At 39.7% G+C, this 12,500-nt stretch overlaps 2 protein-coding genes across 2 annotated transcripts in view; one reads left to right on the top strand and one right to left on the bottom strand.

Annotated features, from left to right (window-relative positions):
* Nucleotides 1-12,500, bottom strand: part of LOC140936502 (uncharacterized) — a 470,324-nt gene that overhangs the window by 408,645 nt on the left and 49,179 nt on the right. The window lies entirely within an intron of this gene.
* The window catches only part of LOC140936501 (TNF receptor-associated factor 2-like), a 36,133-nt gene continuing 33,109 nt past the window's right edge, over nucleotides 9,477-12,500 (top strand). Inside the window, exon 1 of the mRNA XM_073385981.1 lies at nucleotides 9,477-9,512. Coding sequence (XP_073242082.1) covers nucleotides 9,492-9,512 — 21 coding nt within the window. The 5' untranslated portion in view covers nucleotides 9,477-9,491. The remainder of the gene's footprint in view (nucleotides 9,513-12,500) is intronic.

Below are 12,500 nucleotides of genomic sequence, written 5' to 3'. Positions count from 1 at the left end.
GCCAATGCATGCTTGTTGTAGCAAGGTGAGATTAGTTGCGGCTTGCAAATGGTCGTTTGAACATCGAAAGATTCAAGGAATTCGTTATTTTCGTCGTCAGTGTTCTGGTCATAACGGAATTGCGGGAGTTGAAGATCAGAGGCATTCGTAAAGAAGGGAAATTTACTTGGGCTGCAGCCGGAGCTGCGGAAGGTCCGCCATTAACCTGAGATCAAGCTTTATTACTATTTTTTGGCTTCTTTGGCTCGAGAAGAAAAAAAATAACGCCTGATACATTCATTTAACAAGCTGTCAACCCCCACTAATTTACATTATCTAACTTCTGCTTGCCCCGTCATGTTATTCGCCAATCAGCGTTTACCAGACAGGAATCAAATTTTGGCGGGGATAATGTTTCTTTTGAAATCAATTTTAGGGAAAAGAAAATTTTTAAGACGTCCACGTTCAGATGGCGCTTTCTAAAAAAAAAAGAAATTAAATGTTTTTTTTTTTTTTTTGTGATGAGATACTGTTAGCTGGAGTTGCCGTACCTTTATTTAACAGCCACAAATAATAAAGAATTTACTGGTAAAAGCTCGTTGATTTCGTTCTGTGCCGTAAGCAGTGAAAATAAAATAGACAAATCCCGGGGGGGGGGGGTACTGCCATATATGGGCTATATAGGTATGTGCCGCTGTGAAGGGTATGGTTTTCAGGCAGTTTACTCTAGGATAGGGTATATAAATCAGAGTTTTTGGTTTTTGGGTCTAGAATAGGGTATCATTTTTCAGGAAAATGATCAGTTGGTTGAAGATTTTATCTAGACAAGGGAAACAGCTACTCTAGGATAGGGGGATTTGGGGAGTTTACTCTAGAATAGGGTAGCAAAATTCAGCTGAACTAGCTCTGGTATAGGTTAAGGGTTCCAGGGTCCCAGCGGCACATCCCCACCCAGAAATTCCTAAAGTACCCCCCCCCCGGAGACAAATGTACCATATTTCAAGAACTGAAGTGTTGTGAAAGCGAAGATCGCTCAGAATAATTCGCAGGTTTCTCAAGGAGGAATTACAGTCAAACCAGGTCAAGATTCCATTCATGAATTGATTATTTGAAAAGTGAACCCGTTTGTCGCTTCTGTAACTTGTAACTGGTGTCAAATTGCATTCAAATGATCTGTGAATTTTTGACTGCAACTTTTTAGTATACGAAGAGATGGAAAATATTTCAATGGATGAACTTTATATTTTGACATTCTTCAAATTCAAGAAATCTGAGCCCGAAACAATTTCATAACGAACTCGCGTGTGAATTCACTGCTCATTATGCTAGCAAAAATGCAGACTGAAATCAACAACAACTAACGGATGGCGGCACTTTGCCAATCGGAATCTTCCGCGTATTGTTTCCTATCCAATCAGACAAAAGTCCAGATTCTGCCTTTTTTGCATGCGGATCTGTGAAAGAATTGCATCATGCCCTCTTCTCGAAAACAAATTACAGAGATAGAGGGAGAGGGCAGGATCGCATGCTAGTCTGCGATGTGCGAGCAATGCTTCGGTCAGGTTAGCGATGTGGGTGTTTGTTGCCTTCAGTGCTTCCTCCTGCTGCTTGACAATTGCCGTAAGGCCTGCCACGATACCTTGTAATTCTTCTATGGTGGTCATTTCGGGACTTTAGGTTCTCCACCAGATTTGTAGCGGTCAGAAAATAGGCAAAAACATATCGCGCCAACTCGATCGCAACAACAACTAGCACTCCGTTTAATCTCTGACAACACGTGACGTACACTTTTCAATAAATGGTCATGTGACATAATGATGTAAGGAAAAACGGCCACATTTACGGTGCTGGATTACCGGGCTCCCGTTCTGTGAAGGTCTGGATCCGCCACTGGTGAATGCACTTTTGGCTGTTCATTTGTGTAAACTTTCATTGTTTTCGTTAGCGATGGACGTGACAGCTCTGTCCATATACCTTACATATCCTTGCGAACGTACGCAGGTACTTGTCGTTCAGATCTGGAGCCAATGGCATATTGACCTGAAATACCATCGTCGAGAAATTGACTTCTAAGTTTGCCTCATACTCGTCTTATTGTGGTGGAGATACCTCACCAACAGCCGGTACCGAAACAACAAAAAATATCCACAAAGATAAACATCTGTAAATTTCCTTTTCCCTTCCTTCTTTTGGGATGAACCCGTATGTTATTTATGTTGAGTGGGGACAAAACATGGACCGGCCTGCAGTCCAGAGTGGACAACCCAGTTTGGACCAGGTCCATGGACTTCTCAGTGGACCAGGTCCACAGACCCCCTATAATGTACATGGACTTTTTTGTCTAAATAAACATTACGACTAAGTGGCTTTAATCTGCCTGCAGAATAATGCAATGGGCGGGACTCTGCAGCATTTCCTCACATCCTACATGTTGCATCCCTCTGAGTGATTCCTGTCTTTACGAAGTGTACATCCTGGTCGGTGAGGCTGCTCATGCACCGGCAATTTTGTGGGTAGGTGCAGACGTCCACTCTTTTAACCGAGTAAAGCATCTGTATTAAAACAGCTCCTCGTCTTGCCATCTAGACGCTCGAAAAGAACGGAAAGAAAAACAAAACAACGTCTGTGTACAGCCTATCGCGCAAAATTCGATTATTACAGCAAAGAGGAAAAGATTAAGAGGCAGTCTCCCTAAAAGCGTTCCACTCGATTTTGGACTGGAAAAAACTTTTGCCTTAAATTTTTTATCATCAACACTACTATCCATCCTAATGACGAAACTGCAGTTAGAATGAGGACATTGTTTATTTTACTGCCATTTCCAGCATTTCATTGCTGGACGACCGTTAGCGGCTAAAATATGCAAATTTTAGATCCCGTTTTACAGGGTTTCTAACGACCGTTTAAAAGTACTTCGAGTCATCAAATCCTAGACTGTTCGCACTCATTTGGAAGCATTTACTTCTTCTTACTGTTCCAATATCATTTAGGCATTATCTTTCTCTAATCGGCAAAAACTGGTCGTCTTTATTTCACTAACCCAATTAAGAAAGCAGAATGCACGAATAAATGCCTCAAAAACATCACAGAAATCACAAAAGTGGCACCTAAACTAGCCGCCATGCATGCTGGTGGACGGTAAACAAAAGATCGCTCATTAGCTGGCTTTGTTTGTCCACCAGCATTTGTTCATTTCATCATTGTTATTTGTGTCTCCCGAGATTGCATGAAAACCACCTATACTGACCTTCGTGTTAATAGTCTCGGCCGGCCGTCCTTTGCTCGACTCCCAGTAGCTGGCCTTCTTGTTGGTAGAGTGGGTCGGGAAAAATACACATTACTCCCTACCCTACCCCCTCGCCCTTTTCTTACTCGCATCCCTCGGAGGGTCGCTCCCACAGTCTGAATGCCTGGAAGAGGCTATTCGACATACTTCAATCGCTTTCTAACGAACCTTTTTGTTTTACGGATAACATTAACGAGAACCATGTTTCTCCTGTCTAGTGACAGGTGGAAGTATTTACATTTTGCAGCGAGAAGGTCCTTCACACTATACATATGGGACGATGGTACACGGTAGTCCTTGAAGAAAAATTAAGAAAATATGGATTGGAGTTCAAAGAAGTAAAATCAACAACCCGCTAATCACGTCTTGACGCCACAATAAGTCTCGTACTTATAAATTCTTATCAAGTAAATTGTTATTTGCCCTTAAAAAAATGAGATCAGCTGTGAAATGTACATTGAATTAAGTAAGTGTCCGGACACCTTTAGGAATTTGATATTAGTACAAATTTTTAGGTGTATAAATCTACCGGCCTTCGATCACAAATTAGATTGTCTATATATGTACAGTGCTAGTGCTATGCTGGTAATGCTGTACGCTATCAATTCCGTGTTGGACAATGAGTGACGTGACTGAGTAGCCCGACAGTGTTCGGTTGTAACCTGTTTATACCACCACTGAATAAAACCGTTAGCCTGTCAAGTTGTTGAGCTTTGAACGACTAGGGGATATATATTTGACTATTTTAGGGAAATTTGTACCAGATCTTCGATTACTCGCATGCAATCTCGCTCGTTTTTTGTTTTTGTTTTTGTATTTGTTTTCATAAGATTTGTGAAGTATTTGAGTCTTTATATTCTTTGTCATAGCATCTCGGTATGCAGACATAAAAGCAATAAGATCCTGTCTGAGCGGCTCATCAACAGTGTCCGCGGTAGGCTGGTGTATCAAATGAGCGCCGCACCGGAGTCGCAAAAACGAAATGATAAACGCGGTGGCAACTAATTTAGTAAAATCGATATCAATATGAATTTAGATCCACACGAAGGGTCCAAAGGCCGATCCTAGAAATGTGATCCTAGATCCTTCAGCTGTTGTTCAGATGTATGTATTTTTACATCATCATGGTAGAATGCAAGCGTCTGTAAGAACAGGGCAATAACCGCTAACAAGAGGTGAGACGAGAAAAGACGTAAAACCAGTGTAGGGGTCTCGACCTGGAGAAATGTTCATGCTGGGGAAACCTTTGACAATGCCGGATTCAGACTTCGCGTCAGTTCTCAGCTCCACTGATTGTTCGAATTTAGTGGTTTTTGTCCACGTTGGGCTTCAATAGAAAATTCTGTCGGTGAATTCTCCATAGTACCAAACTATTGCCATGAGTACTCTCAGTAATATGACTAAAAGTAGGTAATCACGATTTTGGCAATTTAACTTGGACTCCACATTAGGTGGAAAGGTGCAAAGGATGCGCTTATCACTTTCTGTTTCACGCGTGTATCTTGTGATATTCAAATCCGTCAGCTCATAAATGATATCAAATGTGCAAGTGCATCAGCTGACCGCGTAACTTTATGCCATAGTGCAACAGTGATTAATAAAGCAGGATATTTGACTTAAAGCAACTTCCTACTTTTCTCCATAACTTCATTATGTTTGGATCTTCACTTCCCGCATATTTCTAAAAAAAAAAAAAAAATGAGTGGACTACTGAATTTATTATTGTCTGTTTTTCATATTGCGATTACGACAATACCCATTGGCTCTTTTGTCGTTATCTTATCACAGATAAAGGAACTAGTGATAAGGATATTAGAAATGATTTTACGATTTTATACGCACGTGATCCCATCCTTTAAAATAGATGGTATACGATCTTCGTAATCTCCAAACCAATTACATGCCTGTCCTTGGTCCTAATGTTCCTTTCTTGGTCCTCTATGCGAAGAACGAGGTGGCCGCCAAAATCGTCCGAGTTTATATGCCGATATTAGAGACCTTTAGCTTCAGGTAAACCGCAAACCTCAAACCGCAAACCGCAGTTACGCGTTTGCAGTTTCGCGTTGCCGAGATTTCAAACTTTAGCAAGGCGTTCAGTTCGATTTGTTCAGTTCAGTTCAGTTCACTTTTATTTAGCCAAAATACAATACAATACAAGAATACATATAGCAATTGTAAGGTTGCAAGGGGGCCCAGAAGAAACCAGGAGGCTTTATGAAGCCTGAGCTCCCCAGTCTAAAAGAAATAAGCAAAATAAAATGATATTCGCGGAGTGATACGCGGGTACGTTAAAAAAAGGAACCAGACAGAGACTGAGTTAGGTTATGAATTTAGTAACAAGATAGAAAAAAAAATTTAACTCTGGATTGGAACAGAATACTTTCCATTGTTAGTACGGCAGAAAGGAATATAAAATTGACTTGAACTACGCGTTCATTGTTTATGGCCGCCATGTTGTTTTCATCAAGTCGAAGTGCATCACTTTAATCGCCCAAAAATCAGCAATAATTCATTGATTGGAGATCAAAAATCCAACAAACACATCGCAAACGGATACAAAAAGCTAGTTCATACCTTTAAACGCGAGGCTGTACGATTTTTTGTCGCAAAAAACCTTGCCGTAAATCACTTACCGCTGGAAGCCCTTCCTGTGGTTCAAACGTGAACTGCAAACTGCAAACGTGACCGCAAGGACGTGGTCACGTGACATTTTGCGGTTTGCGGTTTGCCGTTTCCCACGAAAAACCTGATGCTAAAGGTCCCTATTTGTGGGTAATCCCCGAGATGACTCCCATATAAAAGTGAAGGGGTTGCTCGTCGGAAAATTAATAATTTATTATTTCAACCCCTAAGGAAGGCCAATGTGGGTGTGGCTCAAGCTTAAACTGACCCCTAAAGAAGATTTCTGTGAGGTCAGGGTCACGGCTTTTTTTTTTTTTTGCAAATTTCTTTATGCACAGCCCTAAGCGATACCTGAACGAGCATATTTAGTTACTTTCCGTCCCAAACAACCGAAGTGAGACCAAAATCTGCAAACGACGAGCACCCACGTCACTTTTGTATGGGAGTCCTCCTGGGGAAGCAGATCACCATCTGTTCCACTTGATTTTTCGTAAGGTCAATGATAACCATCTTTTGAGAGTATTGGCTCTGCTTCACTTAGTTCAGACTTCGATTGATGACAGGTTTCATGGTAGTAATGGTGTCCTGACATTCGTGTACTTTTATCAGTTGGGAAAAACCGCGTGAACTTCCACACTTTATTTTCTTGTTACTTTCACTGATGTTGCACGATTCGAATTTAATGTAGAAACTTTATTATTTGCGTGTGCCAACGTCTTTATTAACTGGCTGCGATACGAAAGTAGCCTTGGACTGTCTCTTGGAGCGTGAAAACAAAAGCTGACCACTCTTAATAGGAAGAAACAGTCAGTAAAGGAAGAAACCTTCCAATTGAAATTTCATTAACAAAGTCTTCAAATGTGGGCTCCTGATCAGTGGAAGGTAAAAAAAGGGAAAAAAGTAATTCGCCGTTCACAGTCCAGTACTATCTCCCCATGTTAGCGAATACAAGACAGTATTGGATTCTGGATCCCATTCCATGGATCCTGGATTCCGGGTGCTGGTTCCAGTCTTTTCCAGTGGAACTTGATTCTAGATTTCATTCCTTAGTGGGGTACTTGAGCTGTATTCTGGATTCCAAAGCCCTGGATTCCGAATTCCGTATCAAAATTTTTCCGGGTTCCGGATCCTACAAGCAAAAGTTTTCCAGATTCCAGAATCCGGATATCCTAACATGGGGCGAAGTACAAGTCAAACATTTTCTGACCTGTTCACGCATATTTAATTAAGCAGTGGGAAATTTACTTTTCTTCTAACGTTCGTTTCGTCTCGAAAAATTTTGGTAGGATCTCGAAATCTCGAAAGCATTTTTGATCAGTCTCGAAGTCTCGTTTTAGCATGGTTTGTTTTTACTTTTTTTGAGTCTCGAAACTTTTTACCAAAGAGTCTCGGGCTCAGATTTCTAACTAGGATCTCGACGTCTCGGCGAGTCTCGGATTTTACCATTCGCCACCCCCCACAGTGCTCGATTTAAAAAAATTTGCATAAGGAAATAAACAACTCTAGGATAACTAAGGCCTATTTCGCTTGGTACACTTGGGGTTTTTTCGAATACTTGCAGAACTTCCACATTTGGAAAAGGTTAAACCTGACAATCTTACCTTATACGCAGTGATAACTTACTTTCTCTCGCAATGTGCAAGCGAAGGATCTGAAGGTAATATTGGGGGAATCAATTGATTTACTTTCATTTTCAAACTAGTCAGAGCGCATTTCATACGTTTATCAGTACAAAATAGGTCTTAAAACGTGACAACAACAACAACAACAACAACAACAACAAACTTCAGATCACTGGTCGTACTGCAGCAGCTGCAGATGACTGGTCGCACTGCAGCAACTGCAGATGACTGGTCGCACAGCAGCGGCGCTATCATTCGCTGCAACTAGTGCGCTAGAGAAGGACTGAGGAAGCACGCCATGCAGCTCAACTCATATAGTGAATTGTTGTGACATTCGCTGGTATTCAGTGAAAAGTAAATGCTTTTAGGCATGTTGCTTATTAATTGAACAATAGTTAATTCTATGACCGATAAAACGTGATGCATGTCTTGGACAGTTATGCGACTATGTCCTTCTTCTCTGCCTCATTTACATTATTTTATTTTTCGTTTGAGCTATTTCAACCAAAGTTCTTGAAATAAGAAAACCTACTAGATATAAGATCACAAATTGCGAGTTTTCTTGTGGCTCCGTTTTTGCACTGCATTGATCTGTGTTTCTCTCACTGCTGCTGAGGGAAGAGACAAACACTGCTGTCGAAAGTGAGCTTAATTAAATATTCATCTTTCGAGGCGAAAAAAAAAAACAAAACAAAACGACAAGTCATTGCGGATTGAACTAGCTCTACCGTACAAAAGCGGATCATGATAAATGACAACTTAGTTCAATTTATATGTGGGAAACTAGCTGGGTGAAACGGGGTGTAAAACGACCTTCAGCAGTTTGTTTTAATAAGGCCTCGCTTTCCCACTTCCTCTTTCATCTCTTCTACTCTCCCCAACATCCTTATTTACTTTTTAGAAACTATACAGACTGACACAGATAACGGCGAATTTGATGATTTTACGCTACAATAAGTTATGTAATGGGAAGGGAATTGTCGTTGTACAGAAAATTGTTGGCTTTTAAATCAAGGAGAAGAACGTGAAACTAAATCGCTATAGAGGCTTTCCTTAGCGTCATGACTGTGATGCTTCTGCTGTGATCCACGTGAATCGCTTGGAAGCGATGGATTAACCTCCTCTGACCATTCCGATGAACCATGTGGTAGCAAACATTAAAATCTCGAGCTTTTTGACTCTCCTTTATGAGATGGTTAGTCGTTCGACAATCATTTCATATATGATTAGAATGCTAGCTAGTCACGGGATTTAAAACGTACCTCATACTCCTAGTCGGCTTAAACGTGGTTTCGAAGACTGCATTAGCATTTTATGGATTCAACAAGTCAAAAGTTTCTGGTTTCGGGGAATACCCTTCATTAATATTCTTAATATGCCGTACATGATTGGTGTTTTAAAAATAGGAACTTATTTGAAAGCCAATCATCAGTAAGTGTCAATATAAACAGTCCTTCTCGCATGACATATCTGAAATGTCACGATAGCCAGTCACCAGTTGACAAGTCTGCCATTTCACAAAATGGCGGAGATTTTTAGTTTTCAATTGGCTTATCAGAAGAGAAAGAGTGATTTTACAATGCAGCTAAAAGATTTGAAGGTTTGCTTTGCCATTTGGCTTTTACCAACATTATGAGGAGGACAGTGAGCGAGGGTTATTCAGCGCGAAAACGTCGAAAGTCACCTGACATTCGTAGTGGAATATGGCAAAGCTCAGTCAGTTGCATTGTCCCATAGTTATGGGTGGTCACCTGCAGCTTGTCCTCTTGAAGGTATAGCATCTATACTTGGATTGAGTCGATACCATTTATAAATTGTCAGTTTCTCAGCTGCCCTTCTCTGGACTATCATTGAAGTTATTACAAGACCAGACATGCACAATACAATCCAATCGACTATTACTGCGTTCATGTTTTTACTCGCTACCAGAATACATCGTTAACTCGGACTATTTATTGCGCAACACTGGAAGGATAAGGATAATGAAGAAAGAATCAAGTAAGGTGAGCAAAAGCGATTTCATATGTGTGATTATCATTTTAACTGAGTTTTTGATTTAAGACACACTGTTGTCTCTGTAAATTTGAGTTCGTTTAATACTGTTATGAGAAATCATAAAACGGCCTACTTTAACACTGCAATGAGCAGAAAAGACATACGGTTACATTTTATCGTTATTATTCATAAGGAACAAAAAAATACAGTGCACTTCGATTCGAACGTTAGGATAACAGTTATCATAGGGCTGTAAATAGTATTTACCTTTACTTGCTGTCACACTGCGAGAATGTTCTACGCTTGTATGTTCAACACAACTACGGGCTACGAACGACAGTTCAAATCATACTAACTCTGCAAAAATACTGGGAAAGTGATTCGTATTAGATCCAGCGTCACATAAGTAATCCCGGAAACTTCTGCTTATCACAATGACTTCGCAACTAAACTAAATGATAACTGATGCAATATCCAGACTGTCAGCATCAGTTCATCTTGTCCGAACAGACCTACTGGCAACAAGCTTTTAGTGACTCAGCGTATAACTAACAGGTACTGTAAAGTTTAAGAAAGTGAAACATCGTAAACTCAGCATCGCTAAACACAATTATTTGCTAAAAAAAAAAAAGAAAGAATTGACGTTCTCTCAACTTTTAAGACGTTCGTTATGTCAAATGAAAAAATTAGCTCAGAGAACCCTTAGACCTACTGGCATTGCACTTAAGTAAACTGAATGTAATGTTGACTAAAAATGCATTCGTAAAGTATTAACTAACCAAGGTATTATATGGATATGGGTTCTAAGTGAAGTAGAGCTTTGTGCAAAAATGACGTCTTGCAAATGGCTGCTATTTGCTTCTCAAACTTAATCGTTTCATCAAAGGTGCGATTCCAATATTTCGAGCACCATTCGAACTGTAGACATCATCAGGATTGAGTGCTAAGACCTCTATGATCTCTGTTGTAGGTCGATGTTGAGATCCCTTAACAATAAGTACGGTCTTGCTTTTGTTAAGCTATGTCTTTTATGCAAGAATGAATAATTTGGACCGATTGATTTCTGGTTTAGAAAGAAAATTATTAAGAAAAAACTGATACAATTGAGTGTCATCTGCATCCAGATGAAATTGAACTTTGTGTTTACGTAAAATATCTCCAAGGGGTCCTGTATAGGAAGTATGGTATAGGACAAAGAACCACAGATTAAAAGAGCACCGAAATGCAAATCACAGATCCATTATAAGGTTTGCTAAGGCCGAGTCATCGAACCATTAAAAGTGCCATCTGTATGCTATTTAAAATTTTTTACTCTGACTGTCTTTCTTTGAGTTATGTCATCTCCGATCCAATCGCATTTAACGTTAGAACTGATAGGAAAACCTCAAAACCACCATGAACCACCGATCCATTACCGTTCTGTAATTTTGAGTTGCTTACCTCTTGTTTCTATATTGAAACAGTTTTCTTAGTCTGCCACTAACTTAACGGTTAGAAACACTCCGCAAACATTTATAAAGCCTTTTTTAAATTTATTATTTTTTTTATAGTGGTCGTTTAAAACAAATACATAATTTGCAGAATTTACAGAATTTGCCATGAATGCAGTTAAGTTTTAACCGCCCCACAGCTTGATGGAATAGAGTAAGCAAAACTCCGAATCGCCCGCGACCTTGACAACCGCTAATTTGAGAACAATGTACTTTGGCATGCGTCACTGTCCAATGAATTTTCACAATTCAAAATCAGTCAAAAACGCGCTAGATTCAAATTTCGCCAAACGGCGTTAGGATTTGTTTCCACCTGGCCGTCTAATTGTCACAGACGAATCTTGCGTAAGTTTTCTGCTCTCTTTTGTTATTTAGATGTTCTAGGTATTTTATTTTTATTTTGTCAGCTAATTCTTTCACGAGAGGCCTAAACTGGGCATTTCAAGAGTGCCAATGAAATTATGCTGATTATGCATAGTGCAAAGCTTATACAGTTGACTACCGGGAAATCCAGAAAAATTCATGTTAATCGGGGGTAGAGTTATCGAGGGCAAGTTAGTTAGAAAGCGATCTGAAGATGGAGTTAACGGGAGTTAACCCAGTCTCTTATTTGTAAACTGCAAATGGAAATTAGATGAGATAAAAACTTACCAGTTTCGTTCTGTTCTTGAATCTGCTGCGGAGCGAAGTTGTTCTACGAAGCGAAAACGATGTTCATGTCAACGCTTTGACCGTTGATTTCACAAAGCTTTATTAGTATACTACTGCATAAGAAATTTCTTCAGTTTGATTGGCTTAGAACAGTGGTATTTAAGCTTAATTTGAAATACCTACATGTGAAAATTACAAACCTTTTGCGGGTAGTAGTACAAACAAATAATAGCATGATTTGTACGTGATCTTTGGCATAAGTACCGCTCGTGATATTTCAAAATTGTCTCAAATTTCACTCGCCTAACGGCTCGTGAAATTACGTATAATAATTTTGAAATACCAATCGTGGTATTAATGCCGAACTACACTACAGATCTATTACCTATACATATTTCACTCTTGGTGTCGCGCGGTCGTTATTACCGTCTCATATTTCACTTAGCGAACAACAATTCTTGCAAGGACCACGTGGACAAACAAAAGCGACGGAAAGCCGGATCTTGTTGTAAATCAGGATCAGCACTACAAAATAAAAATAATTCAAATTGAACATTACTACATCGTTTTCGCATCGTTAGTAGAGCAACTTCAAGATTAGAACAAAACAGACAAGTTTTCATCTCTCATTTTATCTCCATTTGCAGTTTACAAATAGGAGTGTGGGTTAGTCACTTTCACTCCCCCCTTCTCCCAAAAAGAAAAGAAAAGAAAAAGGTACAAAATTCGTAGATACGTCCTTGATAGGAACTCCAGCAAAGGAAGATACCTAATTGTCGCATCATTGTCATCGAGAGTCTACAAAATTAGAGCTAGAAATTGTATGGACTATTTGTTGTTCGATAAGTTTGGGAT

The sequence above is a fragment of the Porites lutea genome, chromosome 5, assembly GCF_958299795.1.
Source record: "Porites lutea chromosome 5, jaPorLute2.1, whole genome shotgun sequence".
Classification (NCBI taxonomy): Eukaryota; Metazoa; Cnidaria; class Anthozoa; order Scleractinia; family Poritidae; genus Porites; species Porites lutea.
Note: the sequence above shows the minus strand (reverse complement) of the source record. Positions and strands in the feature narration are given on the sequence as shown.